This window comes from Neophocaena asiaeorientalis, unplaced genomic scaffold, assembly GCF_003031525.2.
Source record: "Neophocaena asiaeorientalis asiaeorientalis breed wild unplaced genomic scaffold, Neophocaena_asiaeorientalis_V1.1 scaffold148, whole genome shotgun sequence".
NCBI classification, from domain to species: Eukaryota; Metazoa; Chordata; class Mammalia; order Artiodactyla; family Phocoenidae; genus Neophocaena; species Neophocaena asiaeorientalis.
This window is the reverse complement of record NW_020174050.1, coordinates 4,428,286-4,449,297: the sequence shown is the minus strand read 5'-3', so window position 1 is coordinate 4,449,297 and position 21,012 is coordinate 4,428,286. Positions and strand designations below refer to the sequence as shown.

The 21,012-nt window shown below is 39.3% G+C and overlaps 1 protein-coding gene across 1 annotated transcript in view; it reads right to left on the bottom strand.

Moving 5' to 3' along the window:
- The window catches only part of ART3 (ADP-ribosyltransferase 3 (inactive)), a 35,455-nt gene extending 16,342 nt beyond the window's left edge, over positions 1 to 19,113 (bottom strand). Inside the window, exons 1-2 of the mRNA XM_024754162.1 lie at positions 19,045 to 19,113; positions 12,248 to 12,959 (exon numbers count right to left, since the gene is read on the bottom strand). Coding sequence (XP_024609930.1) covers positions 12,248 to 12,959; positions 19,045 to 19,113 — 781 coding nt within the window. The remainder of the gene's footprint in view (positions 1 to 12,247; positions 12,960 to 19,044) is intronic.
- Between the last annotated feature and the right edge of the window lie 1,899 nt (positions 19,114 to 21,012).

Below are 21,012 nucleotides of genomic sequence, written 5' to 3'. Positions count from 1 at the left end.
TGATCTGGAAGATAGAATAATGGAAATCACCCAATCAAAACAAAAGACAGAAAGACAAATAAAAAAAAAAAATGAAAGCAATATACGAGGTCTATGGGATGATATAAAACGTGCCAAACTTAAGGTCCCACAAGCTGCATGGCAAGGCCAAAATATATATATATATATTTGAAGAAATTATGGCTGAAACCTTCCCAAACCTAAAGAAGGAAACAGATATCTAGGTACAGGAAGCATAGAGGGTCCCAAATAAGATGAACCTAAACAGATCAACACCAAGATATATTATAATTAAAATGGGAAAAGTTCAAGATAAAGAGAGGAATCTAAAGGCAGCAAAAGAGAAACAGAGTCAGTTACAAAGGAACCCCCATAAAGCTCTTAGCTAATTTCTCTGCAGAAACACTGTCAAACAAAGTCATGAAAGGGAAAAATCTGCAACCTAGGATACTCTACCCAGCAAGACTATCCTTTAGGCTAGAAGAAGAGATAAAGGATGTCTCAGACAAGCAAAAACTGAAAGAATACAGCAATACTAAACCTAACCTAAAATAAATATTGAAAGGTCTTCTTTAAATAGAAAAGAATCAAGAATCTATAAGAAAGGGAAAGTCACAATAGGAATGGCAAATGTATAAAAGGATTGAAGACCACTTAAATAAGCCAGTACACAGATTTAAAAAGATCAGAAAATTTTTGAAAAAGTGTTTATAACTACAATTAACAGCAAAAACATAAACATTAAGATGTAAAACAGGACATCAAAATCATGAAATATGGGGGAGGGGATTAAAATTGTAGATCTTTTAGAATGTGTTTGAACTTATATGACTACCAGTCTAAAGCAAGTAGTTATGGGTTAACATACTTGAAAACAAGGGTAACCACAAGTCAAAACCATATGATAGATTCACCAAAAACAAAAAGAAAGCAATTCAAGCATAATACAAAAGAAAACCACAAAAAGAAAAACAAAAAGAAGAAATGAACAAGGAAGAACTACAAAATCACCTTGAAAACAAGGTTTAAAATGGCAATAAACATATATTTGTCAATAATTACTTTAAATGTCAATGGACTAAATGCTCCAATCAAAAGACACAGAATGGCAGATTAAAAAAAGAAAAAGAACCTACAACATGCTGCTTACAAGAGACTCACTTTAGGACAAAAGACATACGTAGATTGAAAGTGAGGGGATGGAAAAAGGTATTTCATGCAAATGAAAACAACAAGAAAGTGGGGGTAGCAATATCCATATCAGACAATACAGACTAAAACAAAGTCCATAAGGAAAAGCAAAGAAGGACACTATATAATGATAAAGGGATCAATACAAGAAGAGGATATTACACTCATTAACATATTCACCCAGTATAGAAGCACCTAGATATATAAAACAAATACGAACAGACATAGAAGGAGAAACTGACAGGAATACAGTAATAGTAAGAGACTTTAACACTCTACTGACGTCAATAGACAGATATTCCAGGTGAAATTAACAAGGCAACAAAGATTCTAAATGACACAATAGACCAGTTGGATTTAATTGATATCTACAGGACATTACATCCAAAAAACCCAGAATGCACATTCTTTTCAAGGGTGCATGGACCATTCTCTAGAACAGACCACATACTAGGACACAAAACAAGCCTCAACAATTTTAAGAGGATAGAAATTATTTCAAGCATCTTTTCTGACCACCACAGTATGAAACTAGAAATCAACCACGAAAAGAAAAAAAAGGTAGAAACAAATCACATGGAGACTAAACAACATGCTACTAAAAAAAACAATGGGTTGATGATGAATTCAAAGAGGAAATCAGAGAACACCTTGAAACAAATGACAATGAAAATACAGCCTTACAAAATCTATGGGATATAGCAAAAGCAGTTCTAAGAGAGAAGGTAACAGCAATACAGGCCTTCCTTAAGAAACAAGTCTCAAATAAACAAACTGTCACCTAAAAGAATTAGAAAAAGACCAAACAAAACCCAAAGTCAGCAGAAGGAAGGAAATAATAAAGATCAGAGAGGAACTAAATAAAAATAGAGATAAAAAACAATAGAAAAGATCAATAAAACCAAGAGTTGGTTTTTTTAAAAGATAAACAAAATTGACAAACCTCTAGCCAGGCTCACCAAGAAGAAAAGAAAGAGGACCCAAATAAACAAAATAAATGAAAGAGGAGAAATAACAACCAATAGTGCAGAAATACAAAAAATCAGAAGAGAATACTATGAACAGTTATATGCCAACAAATTGGACAACTTAGAAGAAATGGAAAAGTTTCTAGAAACATATAGCCTGCCAAAATTGAGTCAAAAAGAAACAGATAATTTGAACAAACCAATCATTAGAAGTGAAATAAAATCCATAATTTAAAAATTCCCTGCAAACAAAAGTCTAGGAATGGACGGCTTCAATGGGGAATTCTACCAAACATATAAAGAACAACTTATACCTATCCTTCTCAAACTATTCCAAGAGACTGAAGAGGAGGGAATGGTCCCAAATTCTTATGAAGCCACCATCACCCTGATACCAAAACCAGACAAAAGCACTACAAAACATGAAAATTACAGGCCAATATCTTTGATGAATATAGATCAAAAATCCTCAACAAAATATTAGCAAACCTAATCTAACAATACCTAAAAAGTGTCATGCAGAATGTTTAAGTTGGATTCATTCCAGGGTCACAAGGATGGTTCAAATAAGTAAATCAATCAATACGATACACCACATCAACAAAAGAAAAGACAAAACCACATGACCATCTCAATAGACACAGAAAAAGCATTTGATAAAATTCAACATCGATTCAAGATAAAAACTCTCACCAAAGTGGGTATAGAGGGAACATAACTCAACACAATAAAAGCCATTTACAACAAACCCACAGCCAACATCATACTCAACAGAAAAAGCTGAAAGCCTTCCTGCTAAATTCAGAAATAAGACAAGGATGCTCACCCTCACCACTTCTATTCAACACAGTATTAGAAATCCTAGCCACAGCAATCAGACAAGAAAAACAAAAGGTATCCAAATTTGAAGGGAAGAGGTAAAACTGTCACTATTTGCAGATGACATGATACTCTATATAGAGAACTCTAAAGACTCCACACAAAAACTATTAGAACTAATAAATGAACTCAGCAAGGTAGCAGGATATAAGATCGATATACAGAAATCTGTTGTATTTCTTTACACTAACAATGAATTATCAGAAAGTAAAAGAAAAAAAAATCCCATTTAAAATCATGTCAAAAAAAATTGGAAAAAACTTTTAAGCCAGGAGGTGAAAGACCTATCCATTGAAAACTATAAAACACTGATAAAGAGACTGAAGATGATTTAAAGAAATGGAAAGGTATCCCATGCTCTTGGATTAGAAAAATTAATATTATTAAAATGGTCATACTACCCGAAGCAATCTACAGGTTAATGTAATCCCTATCAAAATATCCATTCCATTTTCACAATACTAGAACTAATAATCCTAAAATTTATATGGAACCATGGAAGACCCAGAATTGCCAAAGCAATCCTGAGGAAAAAGAATAAAGCTGGAGGCATAACCCTCCCAAGATTTCAGACAATACTACAAAGCTACAGTAATCAAAATAGCGTGGAATTGGCACAAAAACAAATAGATCAATGGAACAGAACAGAGAGTCCAGAAATAAACCAACACATCTATAGTCAATTAATCTACAACAAAGGAGGCAAGAACATACAATGGAGAAAAGACAGTCTCTTCAACAAGTGGTGTTGGGAAAGCTCGATAGCTACATAAAAATCAATGAAATTAGAACACTCTGCCACAGCATATACAAAAATAAACTCAAATGGTTTAAAGACCTAAATATAAGACTAAAATTCCTAGAAGAGAACACAGGCAAAACATTCTCTGACATAAATTGTAGCAGTATTTTCTTAGATCAGTCTCCCAAGGCAAAAAAAAAAGAAAAAATTAAAGCAAAAATAAGCAAATGGGACCTAAACAAACATAAAAGCTTTTGCACAGCAAAGGAAACAATCAACAACAAAAAAAGACAACCTATGGAATGCAACTGACAGGAGTTAATATCCAAAATATACAAACAGCTCATACAACTCAACAGCAAAAAACCAAACAATCCAAACAAAAAATAGAAAGAAAACTTGAATAGATATTTTTCCAAAGAAGACATACAGATGGCCAACAGGCACATGAAAAGATGCTCAATATCATAATTATTAGAGACAAATAAATCAAAACTACAATGAGGTATCACCTCACACCTATCAGAATGTCTATCATCAAAAAGTCTGAAAACAATAAATGCTGGAGAGAGTGTAGAGAAAAGGAAACCCTCCTACACTGCTGGTGGGAATGTAAATTGGTGCAGCCACTATGGAAAACAGCATGGAGGTTCCTTAAGAAACTAAAAATAGAGCTACCATATGATCCAGCAATCCCACTCCTGAGCATATATCCAGAAAAGATGAAAAACCTAATTCAAAAAGATACATGCACCTCAATGTTCATAGCAGCACTACTTAGAATAGTCAAGACATGGAAACAACCTAACTGCCCATCAATAGATGACTGGCTTAAGAAGATGTGGTATATATATCTATATACCACATATATGCATTATAATATATTATATATATAATATTCCATTGTGTACGTATATGTATAAACACAATGGAATATACTCAGCCATAAAAAAGAATGAAATGTTGTCATTTGCGACAACATGGATGGACCTAGAGAACATCATACTAAGTGAAGTAAGTCAAACAGAGAAATACAAATATTATATAATATCTCTTATATGTAGAAACTAAAAAATAATACAAATGAATCTATATACAAAACAAACAGATTCATAGACACAGAAAACAAACTTATGGTTACCAAAGGGGAAAGGGAGGAGGGGGTAGGGATAAATTAGGAATATGCGATTAACAGATACAAACTACTATATATAAAATAATTACCAATAAGGATTTACTGTATGACATGAGGAACTATATCCTGTATAACCTATAATGGAAAATAATCTGAAAAAAAATATATATATAACTGAATCACTTTGCTGTACACCTGAACCTAACACAATATTGTAAATCAACTATACTTCAATAAAAAAAAAGGAGGAGGGTTAAAAATGGGTAAGAGATTGATCCAGAAATAAACGGGAGAAGACACAAATATATAGAGGGATTGAAAAAGGGAATATAACCATGGATTCAGCAGGTGTAAAAAGACATGAGATTACTGTGACTAGCTTTATGCCAATAAATTTGAAATATAAAACAAATGGACAATTCCTAGAAAAATGTAACTTATCAAAAATAACTCAAGAACAAACAGAAAACTCACATGGTATTATAACTATTAAGCAGTTTAAACTTTTTCCACAACGAAAAATACCAGGATAGTTTGGTTTTTACAGAGTACTAAAGAGAAAGGAGCTGCAAAGAGAAACCCAGAGATCTTCAAAGGGTTTCCAGTACTCAACAAAGTACTGATCAGTTTATACTTGTCTAAGGAAACTACCCAAGGCCAGGGAAAGAACTCAAAGGATGAAGAATAGTGACTATTCCTACTAGCCACACTGGAAAACCTTTTAAGTTGTTATTTTAACAGGGAGCTCTACAGTAAGAAGCCTTGGAAGCAGTTCAGACAACAGTAAATAAAGCCCTCCCAGGAGTTCCTATCTCCTTCAGATCTCAAGAAATTACAGATGTCTGTGACCAAACTCATAGCTGATTGGAATTTTTGGCAACAAGACTACAGCAGTATTTGTTGGCCCCTGCACTTTTGGACACAAGGACTCCTCCCTTTGTAGGCCCTGCTACTGCTAGCCTGTTACTGGGCCTAATGAGACAGACTGTCTCACTAAAAGAAAAGTCAGGGGGCTTCCCTGGTGGCGCAGTGGTTGAGAGTCCACCTGCCGATGCAGGGGACACGGGTTCGTGCCCCGGTCAGGGAAGATCCCACATGCCGCGGAGCGGCTGGGCCCGTGAGCCATGGCCGCTGAGTCTGTGCGTCCGGAGCCTGTGCTCCGCAACGGGAGAGGCCACAGCAGTGAGAGGCCCGCGTACCGCAAAAAAAAAAAAAGTCATGATTCTCCAACCTAATATCTTATTGTGCCATGGGTTCTCTTTGAACTAAATTCCCATGAAGTAGGACAAACTCCCAAAAGTTCCATTGTCACATGGAAATTTTACCTCCAGTTAAGGGCCAAACCTGGCTCCTAAAGCCTTAGCCACTTCCGCAAATAAATGGCTGCCCATCCATTAGACCTGCAGTTTCCAAACAGTGGTAGAGGTGTCCCTGCACGCTCTAGCAAATTCACAGGGGTACCAAGGGATATTTTAAAATTTCAAGACAAACACAGCCCGAGTTGATATCTTTCAGACCCTGCATGAACTACTAGCTTTAGTTAGAACACAGTTTCAAAGTTATGTTACATTCTATTCGATAACATCACATATTTGCAAAGCTGGGTTTTTAGCAATTGTTGTGAAAAAAAGCAAGTATATGTGAAAAATCAATGTGGATCAGGAAATAAGGTGGTATCTAATCTGACACCAAGGTTTGAGAAGCTGTGCAGTCAGTGTCCAATAGGCACATATATCCCATTAGCAAGTCACTGTGGTTAAAAATGAAATAATAGTTCTTAAAACTTTTTATATATATTACTTCTTAAAAAACAGCTACTAAGATATTAGGACATAAATATTTATTGAGTTGTTTGAGTTTACTTAATAAATGGAATTTTTAGGCATTTATTTTAGCCTAGGGACACTGAAAAAATTATGACAACACTAAGGACACCATGAACCAAGAAAGTCTGAGAACCTCTGCATTAGACAGAACAAAGCCTCACCTACTACTTTATCCAAACTATTGGCTCAATGGGGGCCTTACCTGTAAGACTTCACACCTGAAAAGACAGCTGCCATGCTGTGACAGTCTATGGAGAGGCCTATGTAGTTAGGAACAAGGGAGGCCTCCAGCCAACAGCTCATGAAGAAATAAGGCCTTAGTCAACAACCCACTAGGAACTGAATCCTGCCATCAACCATGTGAGTGAGCTGGGAAGTACATCTTTCCCAGTCAAGTATTATGATGACTGCAGCCTTGTGAGAGATCCCGAGTCAAAAGACCCAGGTACACTGAACCCAGATTCCTGACACAGCAACTATGAGACAATAAATGTTGTTTTTAGCCACTAAATTTTGGAGTAATTTGTTATGCAGTGATGGATAACTAATACAGGTGTGAGGGTCAGTTTTATGTATCAACTTGTCTAGGATACAGTCCCTAGTTATTCAATCAAACATTAATCTAAGTTGTTGCCTTGAAGGTATTTTGTAGATGGGATTAAAATCTATAATCAGTTACCTTTATATAAGGGAGATTATCCAAGATAATCTGGTGGGCCTGACACAATGAATAGAAAGGCCTTAAGCACTTAGGCTTCCCAAAAGAAGAAATTCTGCCTGTGGGCAGAGCTTCAGTTCATACCCAAGAATTCCAGCCTGCCCTTCCTGACAGCCTGACCTATGGATTTCAGACTTGTCTTGCTAGCCCATACAATAATGTAAGCCAATTCCTTACAACTGATTCTGTTTCTCTGGTTGGAAACCTTGACTGATACAGTCAGCATGAACAAGTCTGGTGGGTGAAAGTCTGGAAGGGGTTGGTAATGAAGAGTTCTCCCTTTATAGGAAAAGTTCTCCCTTTTCCTATAAATATGGAATAAACAGTCTGAACAGCCTTCCAAATGTTCTAGGCATTGATTCATAATGTGAATTTCTCGAGGTGATAGATATGTGATATCTATCTTCCTATCTGGTTTATCTATACGGAATCTTGTTGAATCCCCAATCCCAGACAACAACACAGAAACCGCTACTCCCAAGGAAGGCTAAAAGAGTGTCCATCAGAACGAATGAAGGTACTTATATTTGATGAACCCTCAAGTGCTAGGGGTGGATTTATAAAAAGTAAATCTGGATAGCTCTGTAGGTTCATCTTCTTTCCCCCTTTTGATGGCTTAGCAGAGGGTTGCCTCAACAGGTCTGAGCAAGCTCAACAAAACAGACTGACACCAGCCACTGGAGTTCAGGGGCTCTTCCTTTCTAACAAGATTACTTCTGCAGTCAGGGAACACTGATATTCCCTGCCCCCATGACTCTATTAATATGTAAAATATATTTACATATATACCGTCTGGTCCCTCTCTAAGGAAATACTGTCCAAAATATCAGATGATCTATGACCAGCCTGTTCAGTAAAATAATGAGAGTTCAGGGGATGAGGTATACTCTACTATATCTCTGCTTATAAGTTTTCTTCCAATAAATCATATTATATCTACACTGTAAGGTGCATGAAATCTCAAAGCTATGGCTTCCTACCAGGTATTTATAATTCATCTATAGTCCTCCCAATCCAAGTGCAGTTTTCAGATGGGGTCATTTTAAACGATGAGGAATGTAGCCTGATTACACAGCTGACATTCTACTTTTATCAAGTTTTCTAGAAAAACAGTATAAAAGAAGGTTAACCTGCGGTAATTTTCCCATTAGGACAGATCAAGGGTTTTGTTACCATTTACTTACTCCCGTTATCTTGGATTAATACGAGTATCTTTGACCACCAGGAATTATCCTCTCCACTTCCTAACCAGCTGAACTATTTTCTTTAGCTGGTAAGGCCCACATACATTTTTATCTTGAAAATCACAAGCAAGTTTAAAGTAACAGCACAGGACTGCGTTAGCACAGTATAATTTTTTAATCACTTTCATAAATGCTGCCTTTTTACATCCAGAGGTATAGTCAGTCACAGTGGAACAAGGTTCTGATTATATCCTCCTGGCTTGAGCTTTGAAAACCCCTGGTTATTATCCTTCATAGTGTTTCAAACAGCCTAGCCTTAATGATCCCTTCAGGGTGTTTTTGATCCTGAGTTCCCATTAGTTACCTCCAGATGGCAGCAGAGGACACTGGTCAGACTCCAGCTTAGAGGTAAAGCAACACAATCAAGTGCAGGGGCCTGACTTTGCCAGAGCTCTCCAAACAAATAGCACAGGTGAGCCCCCACGGAGGTTTTCCCTTGTGGCTGGTTTGAACATTAACCTGCTGTGTAGCCTCTGCCTGCCTTTCTGGGCAGGCCCGCAGAAGTTTGCCCACTCTCCTCCCCTTTCCTCACACGGGGCTCATAACACACTTCCCCATGTAGGTCTGAGACTTGGCTTATTCTGAATCAACCCAGCGGCTCCACCCCTTTTGTTTATCGTAATGCTACTCACAAACGTGAACTCTGTGGGCTCCACTGCCCACCTCTGTTCATCAACCAGACACGAGTGACGGATCTGGCCTACTGCAGCTACCGTAGCCAGGGTTTCTGCAGAACCAATGGCTCCAGAAATAGCATTTGGCTGAGTGCATTAGAAGCACCAAAAGTGGTATCATTTTGTCAGCCCGGCTGCAACTGGGTTTCTGGCTATAATGTGCTGGTAAAATTGGACAGGTTCTGGGGTGGAGAACGGGGGTTCTGACTTGTAGGGTTTGCTGATGTCCATGGTATAACTCTCATCCACGGCCAATTTCAAGCCATCGTGATGTATGAGGAATTGCCAAGAGATATATGCCCACAGTCAGCTCCCGTAAGCTGGTATGAACTGGCTCCAACTGGCTTCGTTTTTGGTCAGGTCCGGTGTATGGCTGGGCGAGGGAAATGGGCACTCTTCCTCTCAACATAAACTTGCTCGCTTCAGTCTTCATCTGCCCCCTCAAGGAGAACAGTTGGTCTAACTTCCAACTCAGGGCCAGGACTAAGGTGAGGCAAATGATGTGTTTAGAGCGCAAAATTTAAGGAGGCACTTGCTCTTAGGATCACGCAGGCGCAGGCTGTGCAAGTATATGACCCTAAGCATGAAGACGTCCTTAAATTTTGTGCCCCAGGGATCTCAATGGCCACATAGCTTCTGCCATTAAATCAAAAGTGGACCAGCTCCCCTCCCCACTCCATCTCACAGGTATAATCTCATCAGCACTTCCCTACCTGTTCTTTTTTATCTCATAATGCACTGGCACATTTGAGTCAAGGTCTAAAAGTCTATCCCACTTCCAAGGCCCTACTTCAATACTCGCTCTGTTTGACCAGCAGCTATAGTTTGGGGTTCACCTAGACAATCATACTCATAAGACCCCAAAAGGCATCCCCTCACCAGTTTACTCAGTTTTGCAGAAGCACGAAAGGCAGGGAACACAGCATGCCTATTAAAGGGTAGCATCAGTGATACACCTTCAATGCAAGTCCTCACAGCAGTCCAGGGCTGTCCTTCACTCCCCAGAATGACATCTCAAATACAAGAAAACAAGGTTACACAGGTGGGTGCAAGAACTATCCTAGCTTAGTAGCCTCATGCCACACACAGAAGACAACATCTCATATCAATCACGCCATGAGTACTCCAGGACTCAGCAAGAAGAATACCTCAGTATGTCACACCACATTCAGAAATGCCCAAAGCTATGGCTTCCCTCCAGGTATTTATACTTCATTCACAACCCCGCAGCTCAGAGGCACTGTAACGGTCAACGGTTATGTTTACCATTAGGCAGTGTTGTATGGTTATACAGTTGTCATTCCACCTTTAGGAGATTACAGAGAAATAGTGCTAGAAGAAGATCAACAAGAGGCCATTTTCATAAGAGGAAGGAGAAAGGGTTTTGTTAACCCTTTACTCATATACCCCAAAGCACAATACCATAAAATTTCAGAACGCTGGTGATAAAGAAAATATCCTAAAACCTCCCAGAGGGCAAAACAAGTCTCATTCAAAGTTTTAGCAATTAGAATGGCTTCACACTTTTTAACAGCAGCATCAGAAACTAAAAGACAATGAAGGAACATCTCCAAAATTCCAAGGAAAATAATTTCCAAGACAAAAATACAAATCTACAAACTATTATTCAAGGTCTCAAAGATAGATTTTTCAGGTATACAAAGTCTCAGAAAATTTGCCTCAATATCTCTTTTCTCAGAAAACTTCTGAAGAATCCCTACCCCTTCCAAACAAAGGAGTAATTCAAGAAAGAGAAGGAAATCCAAGATATAAGGGATTCCTCATAGGGGAGAAGCAAAAGAAAGTCTCAGAATAGTAGTGAGGAGAGATTTCAGGATATTTTCATAAAGCAAGATGATGGAATCCAGGAGTATATCCAGAAAAAGAAAGAGAGAGTATCTGATATACCTAAATGTATTAAGAGGAGATTTATATTTCTAAGGATTCAGGGGGTGAATTATTGATGGGATATAAAAAGCTAAGGAAACAGAAAATCATACAACTAATAACTCTGAGGTAAAAGTAGTACTTCAAAACAAAACGGTACCAGTCTTTACTACACTGGGAGAATGGGAAGGGGAAAGGCACAAATGTTGAGGAGGGTGGTGGTGATCAGATTCTTCTAATTCCCTTCTCCCCTGCCTCCCTACACGACAGAGTCTGGAAAAGCTAATTACCCTCTGTGCAAGATTTTCTTGTAGTTACAGACGATCAAGTAGCTGTTCTGGTCGATGATATGCAATCAGAAGTCTACTCGGAATTTCTCGGAAAGCTTTTACCCTCCTGATTAAACAGGCAGATTTGGCTGCCATCCTCCTATCCTTTCTTTTTGTCTTGAACATGGATTGACGCCTACAGCTGCCAACAGTCACACTGAAAACATGAATCAACAAACCAACATGCTCAAATTGGTGGAGGACAAAGAGTCTGAGTTACTAATGACGTAGTTGAGCCCCTGTACCAACTCTGGAGAGCCCACCTCCAGACTTCCAATTGAATGACAGCCACCAGGCAGGTTTTGTTCCTTGGCCTATACCCACTAGATGCTAGCAGCAACTAAAGATGGTCGTGACAATTAAAAATGTTTCCAGCTACGGTCAACTGACCCTAGTGGGCAAAACTGTTAGCTGAGAACCATTACCTTATATTAGTATTTTGGTTTTTTAACTTTCAATAATACCGTAAATGTATTATTTTGATACAATTAAATTATGAAAAAAGAAACTAACAGTATGAAAAGAGCTAGATGAGAGACCACCAATGTCTTGTCTCCTTTTAAAACCTCCCAATTTTCTTCCTGACCTCTCCCTGGGCCTAAGAGTCTCACTCCTTCTTTCCCAGACATGCACAGACAGAACAGAGACACTTACCACCTAGAAATGCACACTCATAATGGCTGCAGGTCTTGTTTGTGCTTTGAAGGATAAGGTTATTGCCAGTCCCATCCTGTGACACATGAAAAACCTCATTCAGGGGTATTAAAATAATTCTTTCACTTTCTTTATCAAAAAAATTTTCAACGGCAATTCCAAAGCACGTGTTGATGGTTAACAGAACATCTTGGTCATTAGCAACTTGAGGTTTGGTTGAATATGCCAAGGTGAAATGGCCAAATCGGACTTGGTTTAGTCCTCCAAATGTAAATAAAGTAGTCTGCCTTACGCTATACACCACGTTTTTGTAACTGTTCTCACAAGGTCTTCTCAGCAACTGCAGAGCTTTCGTCAGGTAAAAATGAAAAGCTTTGAACTGGAAGCCATAGACATAATCTTTTCGAGACTGGCCAGCCATTCTCCCAGCTTCATTGAACAGATGGTAAAAGGAAGTTTGCTCTTGAGCTTCAGAAACATATGCCATCAGGGCTATTCCATGGTTATCCTTAAAACCCATAGGGAGAAAGAGCTGAGTCTTCCGAGCTTCCCACTTGGCTTCTGCATTTTCCCACACATCTTCCAAGAGCTGGAGGCTTGCTTTTTCCTCCTTGAGCAGCTGGGGAACATATTTGAGTTCCATCCTGTCAGTGCATTTCAGGTATTCGTCATCAAATGCATTGTCTGCCATATCTAACATTTCAGCTTGTACCTTCAAAGGAAAAGGACATTAATACTCTTGAAATAAAGATATTCGGTGTACATCATTTCTCTCAGTTTATCGCATCCACCCCCTCATGCCCAGACTCTCTCCCTTGCTTACAATCAACTTTGGGTATGTTTTTTACGTAGGAAGTATCTTCCACTGCTAATGATAACTTTTCTCACATATTTGTATGAAAGAGTAAATGACCATGCCTACAACTCATTCGTTTGAACCCTGTGGTACAGAGGAAAGAACAATGAGGGTGAAACTGAAGAAAGTGGGTGGCAGTCCTGGCTTTGAACAATATTCTTAGCTAATTTCCTCAACCACTCAAGACTGTTGAGTGAATTTGAAATATCTTGTGTGAAACGCTTTACATGAAGGATAAATATATAAAGGCAAACATTACCCCTTTTGCTCTGAGGATGCCCCCTCCCCCTGGTCTGTGTGGTTCAGCTAGGACTGATTCTGCATCTTCAGCCCCTATGATAAGCAACGATGCAGGCTTAAAGACCAGAGCACTCCCAGCAAAACATAAGGCTTTCTTTCCCTATAACCATAAGCTCTAAGGATAATATTGGCTTGTGGCAGCCAATAGTTATCCATTTAGTCCCACGGAGAATCCTGTCTACAAATAAAGCCAACAAAGGAAGGTTTGCAGAGCTGAGAGGTGAAGAGAGAGAAGAGGGCCTGATAACATTACTTAAGGCCTGAGTCTAGCTTTACCTGGAAACGGTATGTTGCTTCAGTCATAAGAATCAGTAAATTCCCTATTTATCTGAGCTAGTTTGAATTGTCTTTCCGTTACAAGTAACTGGAAAAGGACTAAGCATCTTTCAATGACACACATAACGTAAGAAGCAGGGCAGTGTGGTGTAACGAACACTACTAGCTTTGAATCAGATAGATCTGGGTTCAAACTCCATTTCTGTTACTAACTGGGTACTAATTACTTATGGGAAAGTTACTTGACATTTCTGAGCTTCAATTTTTTTCATCTAAAAAAATGGGGATAACGTGAGGAAATAATATCTTAATTGTAGGATTGTCGTGAGGATTAAGTGATGTAATGAATATAGGCAAAGTCCTTAGCCCCATGCCTTAGCCCCAAGGCACATATCAAGCCTTCAACGAGCTGTGGTTATTCTTATCATTTCGTAATAGGAATATATGTACAGTCTTCCCTCAGTATCCATGGGGGATTGGTCCCAGGAGCCCCCACAAACACCAAAATCCACAAATGCTCAAGTTCCTTATAAAACTGGCATAGTACAGCCTTCCCCGGCGGTCCAGTGGTTAAGGCTCCGCGCTTGCACAAACCGGGGGTGCTGGTTTGAACCCTGGTTGGGGAACTAAGATCCTGCATACCATGTGGTGCAGCCAAAAAAAAAAAAAAAAAGGTGCAGTACAATGGGCCCTCTCTACCTGCGGGGTCATGCATGGATGGATATGGAGGGCAGACTGTATTATACTATAAGTTCCTCAAGGGCACGATATGTATCACAGTTATCTTCTGAATTCCAAGCACCTAGCATAGCAACTGGCAAAATATTTAGTTCAAGTGAACTAAGTAAGAACCCTGTGCTCAGGCCTATGGATCAAAACACAGGATGAGCACATCTGCCCAGAGACACCATCTAAGGGTTTCTACAAGTAAAAGGGTAATGCCCTCCATATCATTGTCTCTTTCCACTGCTCTATACTTGTATAGAGTATATAGTTGCTATAGTTGCTATAGACTATATACAACTATATGCAAGTATAGAGTATATAATTGCAACCTCAGTTGGAGACTTTATAGAAACACTTAGCCAGGATCTCTTAAAGTTGCAGGCTCCATGTGAATGATTCTTAAAGCGTGTGAGTGTGTGTGTGGAAAGGAAGAGGCGGTGCAGGGAACCAACTTAAGCAAGCAGAACATAACTTGGTTCCATATCCCACACTATCTCCTTCTCACTATCTCTCTTCTCCCCTCATAGTCAAATTTCTTCAAAAAGACATCTATCTTTGCCATCTCCGTTTCATTTCCACTCATATCCCAACCCTCTTCAATCCGGTCTCCCACCCCCATTCCTCCATCCAAGTAGCTCTCACTAAGGCAACATTTCTTCTTAGACTCCTTTGCAGATCTAGCATATTTTCGTTGGCCATTAAACGCTGGTGTTTCTCAAGGCTACTTATTTTCCAACTCTCAGTTCTACCCTTAGGCAATTATATAAGACCCATAGTTTCAGTTATCATCTAAATACCTCTGACCTGTCCTGTAAGTGCAAGATCTGTATAGCAACTGCCTACTTAATAACTCCACTTGAATTGCTCAAAGACCCTTCAAACAAAACAATCTAAGACCAAGACCAAACTTATAATCTTACTGCCTACAACTACCATCAACCTAGTCCTTATATAAAACCATCTATTCATTTGTGAAATTTTCTTAGATTTCTCCTCAGTCACCCACTGTGCCCACTTCATCGTTAAGGCCTAACAAACTTCTCCAGAGTGCTTTCTGTATGTGAAGCACTAAGTGTTCATATATACTAATTCATTTAATCTTCATGGTAACCCTGTGAGGTAGGTAGGTACTATTATTCGTTCCTTTTTTAAGGGTGAGGAAACTAAGGCACAGAGAGATTAACTTGTTTGGAACTGATATTTGAACCCAGGCAATCTGGCTCCAGAGTCCGTTCTCTTAACCAAAGTGTTGTGTTTCTGATGATGAAGATCACTGACATTTATGTAGCACTTTTTAAAAAAAGAGTTTAATTTTGTCCTCATAACAACCCTTATGAAAGGCTGGGCAGGCAATTCACAACACCGTTTTACGAATGTAGGAATTGTGTTGGCATCAGAAACGGTCTTGATTACCAGCCACAGAATATTCTGCTGGGGAAGTCACTGAGACCCTGAACTCCTGGGTCTGTAGGTCACTTTCTTGAAGTGGGAATTTGAGCTTCATGAGATCAAATCATTGCCATCTCCTAGCCAAGAAATGCACTTTTGTCCACAGCACAGAATGTACCAGAGTGCATCTTGGGCGCCAACGCCTAATTTATGTTCAAGACTTCAACATCTTATAAGACATCACACCCTGAAACCACCACCCCACATTCCTCACACCATATCAAGGGTTGATCCAATATGATCCTGTCTTTCCCCCTGTGCCTCTAACTAGTCTCTGCATGTCTAATTTTAGACATCAAGTCTTTCTGGCCAAAGGCCACCGCTGATTGTGTGTTCTGTATAGTGAGTACCTTGAGCACTGAAAAAGCCCACAAATGCCACCACAATTCAGGGGAAACTGAATGGACAAGGAACAGGTACAAAGGCTAGGTGAACACACTGATTATATTTTCTTCCTCTGAGTTATCCATTGAAACAAAATCCTATATGGATGAAATTCAATTACCAAAGGTTTATTACAAAAATGTAAAAATGACCTAAATGGTTAAAAAAAGAAATTGGTTAAACAAATTATGAAACATTCATAAAACAAACACATCAAATTTATGTTGCAGAAGAATATTAAAAAGGCAAATCAAAACCACAGTGAGATACCACCTCACACCCATTAGGATGGCTATAAAGATAAGGAAGAAAAAGGAAAATAGGGACTTCCTTGGCGGCTCAGTGGTTAAGAACTCGCCTGCCAAGGCAGGAGACACGAGACACAGGTTCGACCTCTGGTCTGGGAAGATCCCACATACCTCGGAACAACTAAGCCTGTGCATCACAACTACTGAGCTTGTGTGCCACAACTACTGAAGCTCACGTGCCTAGAGCCCGTGCTCCGCAACAAGAGAAGCCACCACAATGAGAAGCCTGTGCACTGCAACAAAGAGTAGCCCCCACTCACTGCAACTAGAGAAAGCCTGCGCGCAGCAACGAAGACCCAACACAGCCAAAAAAAAAGGAAAACAGCAAGTCTCAGCCAGGATGTAGAGAAATAGAACCCTCATACCCTGTTGTATAAGTAATTAAAATGGTGCAGCCACTGTGGAAAAGTTTGGGGCACTTCCTCAAAATATTAAACATAGAGTCACATGACCCAGCAATTCTACTCCTGGGTATATACCCAAGAGAACTGAAAATATATGTTCCCACAAACAAAAACCTTTGCATGAAAGTTTGTAGCAGGACTATTCATTCATAAGAACAAAAAAGTGGGGCCAACCCAAATGTCCATCAATTAATGAATGGATAAAAAAAAATGTGGCATAACCATGCAATGGAATATTATTAAACAATAAAAAAGAAGGATGTGCTAATATACACTGCAACATGGATGAACCCTGAAAATGTTATGCTAAGTAAAAGAAGCCACACAAAAGGCCAGATATTGTATGATTCCATTCAGATAAAATGTCCAGAATATGCAAATCCATAGAGACAAAGTGCATCCCAGGGGATGCAGGGAAGAGGGAATTGGGACTGACTGCTTACAGCTATAGGATTTCTTTTTTGGCATGATGGGAATGTCCTATAATGAGATAGTGGTGATGGTTGCACAGCATAGTGAATATATGAAAATCACTGAACTGTACACTTTAAAATGGTATATTTGGGGGACTTCCCTGGTGGAGCAGCGGTTAAGAATCCACCTGCCAATGCAGGGGACACGGATTTGATCCCTGGGCCAGGAAGATCCCACATGCCGCAGAGCAACTAAGCCCATGCGCCACAACTACTGAGACTGCACTCTAGAGCCCACAAGCCACAACTACTGAGCCCGTGTGCCACAACTACTGAAGCCCGTGCGCCTAGAGCCCATGCTCTGCAACAAGAGAAGCTACCACATTGAGAAGCCTGCACACCGCAACAAAGAGTAGCCCCCGCTCTCTGCAACTATAGAAAGCCCATGTGCAGCAACGAAGACCCAACACAGCCGAAATAAATAAATTTAAAAAAAAAATTTTTTTTAAGTAAAATGGTGTATTTTTATATGTGAATTATACTTGAATTTTTAAAAAGTCACACTGCAGACCAGGTAACAGAATATATAGTGACTCTATAAACAATATATCAGAATATTAAATTTAAAAATGGGTAAAATTTTAAGAATTTAACACATTTTAAAGAACGTACTTCAAATCAGTGGACGAATACTCATTCAGTAGTGATGTGAGAGCTAACAATGTGGCGGGCAATATCAGGTGAGATACCTGGCTCATATTTTACATAAAAATATGATAGGGACTTCCCTGGTGGCGCAGTGGTTGAGAACCTGCCTGCTAATGCAGGGGACACAGGTTCGAGCCCTGGTCCGGGAAGATCCCACATGCCGCGGAGCAACTGCCCGTGCACCACAACTACTGAGCCCGCGTTCTAGAGCCCGTGAGCCACAACTACTGAGCTCATGTGCCACAACTACTGAAGCCTGTGCGCCTAGAGCCTATGCTCCGCAACAACAGAAGCCACCGTGCTAAGAAGCCCATGCACCGCAACGAAGAGTAGCCCCCACAACTAGAGAAAGCCCGCACACAGCAACGAAGACCCAACACAGCCAAAAATAAATAAAATTTAAAAATATATATATGATACAGAATGTTTAAAGATTCAATCGTAAAAAATAAAATCATAAACTCTCTATCAGAAAAAGAAAGAATACTGAATGTGGGAAAATAGCCACTATATAGTTTAATGGAAAACATGTAGATAAACATTGCAGTGTCATCTTATCTAAAGAATAATACATATTTTTAGAATATCTGATGCCATGGACAGACACCTGTAGCACAATATTAACTTAAAAAGGTAAAAAAATACTATGTATAGTGTGAATCCATTTTTGTAAATTACAAACATAAACACATAGAAGAAAACTGAGAAGAATACACACCAACAGACTGAGTCTTTCCCTCTGGGTGGAAGATTGTGGATGATTTTTACTTTCCTCTTTTTGATTAATTTTAATTTTTCAATTTTCTACAGTTAACACATATCAGCGTGTAAAAGATAAGATCTACTTGTGAAAAACTAATTTACCTACTCTCTCTGTTCTCATTTCTATCATCAACCCACACAAATGCCTCAGGCAACCTTATATCAAGAGTTCCCATTCCAGTGACCACATGCTTCCCATTCCTAACATTACCTGGAAGATGTCCATTAGAATCATAGGTGCCAGTAGCATGGTGACCATTTCAAAATGTCCTGCCTTCATTTTTCTCTTCTAAATTAGAAAGAAAAAATTCCAATTTAGTAGACTTAAAGAAAAGGTTTAGGGAAGTAGAACAGGATGACACACTATATATATTTTTTCATTCTGGGTAAGAATGGGTATCATAATGGTTAGGAAGTGATTATTAATAAATTTCCAATGGCTGGAAGGGTCATTAGACTTTGTCTGGTGGTCTAACACCCTCATTCTACAGATGAGGACACCAAAGCTCAGAGAACTTCAGCAGTTTGCTCAAGATTAAATCTGTCCATTTCCATTCTCTTTTAGACATGTTGTCTCTCCCACCATAGTCACTGGTAGTCATTTTTTCTTCCTATCTCTAAATCTCCCCTCAGCATACATAGGAAACCACAAACTAAAAAACAACCGTTTCGAATTGGTCCCCTAGATCCCAGTCTCCAAGAATTCTCCAGGAGTTAGTATCCACGCATATCATCCATTCTTTGATCCTCTTTGCAAACCAAGTCATGTCCATTTGGCTAGGATGGAGGTCAGTAGTGGTAAAAACCAGAAGGTTATCCGAGGCAATCTGCTTCTCCCAAATATTCACATTTAAGAGAAGCCAAGGATAAAACAAGTGTCTTGCATAACTTTCTGAAGGCAGGAATAAGAAGGAAATGGGTAGGAAGCAATTCTAGTAAGATTATATAATTCTATTGGCTGAATGCCCAAAGTTCATGAGACAGGAGCAGGTAAACAGGAGGGTAAGAGGCCGTCAAGGGCTGAAGCTATCCCAGAGCCATTAACTGATTCAATTAAAGACTGGTTTATAGTTCCTTCCACATACCTACAACAAAGTTGACATGGCTGGAACTGAACTGAAATCTCTTTTTTTTAATCCTACCAATCACCATATTATGGCATCTGAAAATGGGGAAGAACAGCACAGGGGAAAGAAGATAGTCTTCCCTTTGGCCCCAGATCCCCATCTTTATTCAGGAGCAGTTCCTTTCACTAAAGATATCAAAAGATAGTACAAACATGCCACTCCTGTGTGAAGCTTCCCTTTAAAAAAAAGATTTGGAAAATAATACTTGACAGATAACTGTCACAAGGCAGTATGTACCAAGCAAGCTCTGAATCAGGATTTTCTTGAAAATTCTTCACTTCCATAGTCTGAGTGTAAATAAGTCAAAATGTTTACCTCGCTTTTCTGTCTGTGGAGGTTTAAATGATGCTAGCTCTCAAACTGTTTCCCCAGTCTCTCAGTGGTGGTGAGCGTGTCTTCAGGATAGGAGGCTGTTGACACTGAGAGCTGAGAAGGGAATGCCTTTCTTTTTATAAACATCCCCAGCAATAGCTTGGCAGTGGCACATTACCTCATTTGTGTTCTGCTATTTATATCTGCCCCCCAGACTATCCCTTGGAATCATTACTGTTAGCACATGAAATCTCCAAGAGGCTTGTAAAGCCACAGCAATTCCCTCTAACCACACAGCGTGTTCAGCTCTGAGCCCTCAGTTCTGGGCTTCTCAGAGTGATCACTTCCCATTCCTAACCCTTTGACCCTTTGACCCTTTGACTCTGAGATGTCAGACTAAAGCAAGGATTTTACCCTAGCTAAATGGTTCGCAAAACTCAAGGGACTTGCTGTGTTAATCACTGGCAATGGTGATGGCTATCACCATTCACTCAACTGGCTTACTGTATTTTAGGTACTGTGCCAGGTGCTGGGACACACAAGTGAAATAAAGCTGAAAAGCACTCAAACTAACAAAAGACACGGATATGCATACTTAACCAGAATACATGTTAAGAATCTTAGGTACAGGCAAAGCCCAGTGAGAACACTAAGAAGGGAAGGATTTGGTAATATCTACAACTATAGCTCTCATTTGAGTAAAGTACACCTAGTAAATGTACTGACTGCAGTGCTGAAGA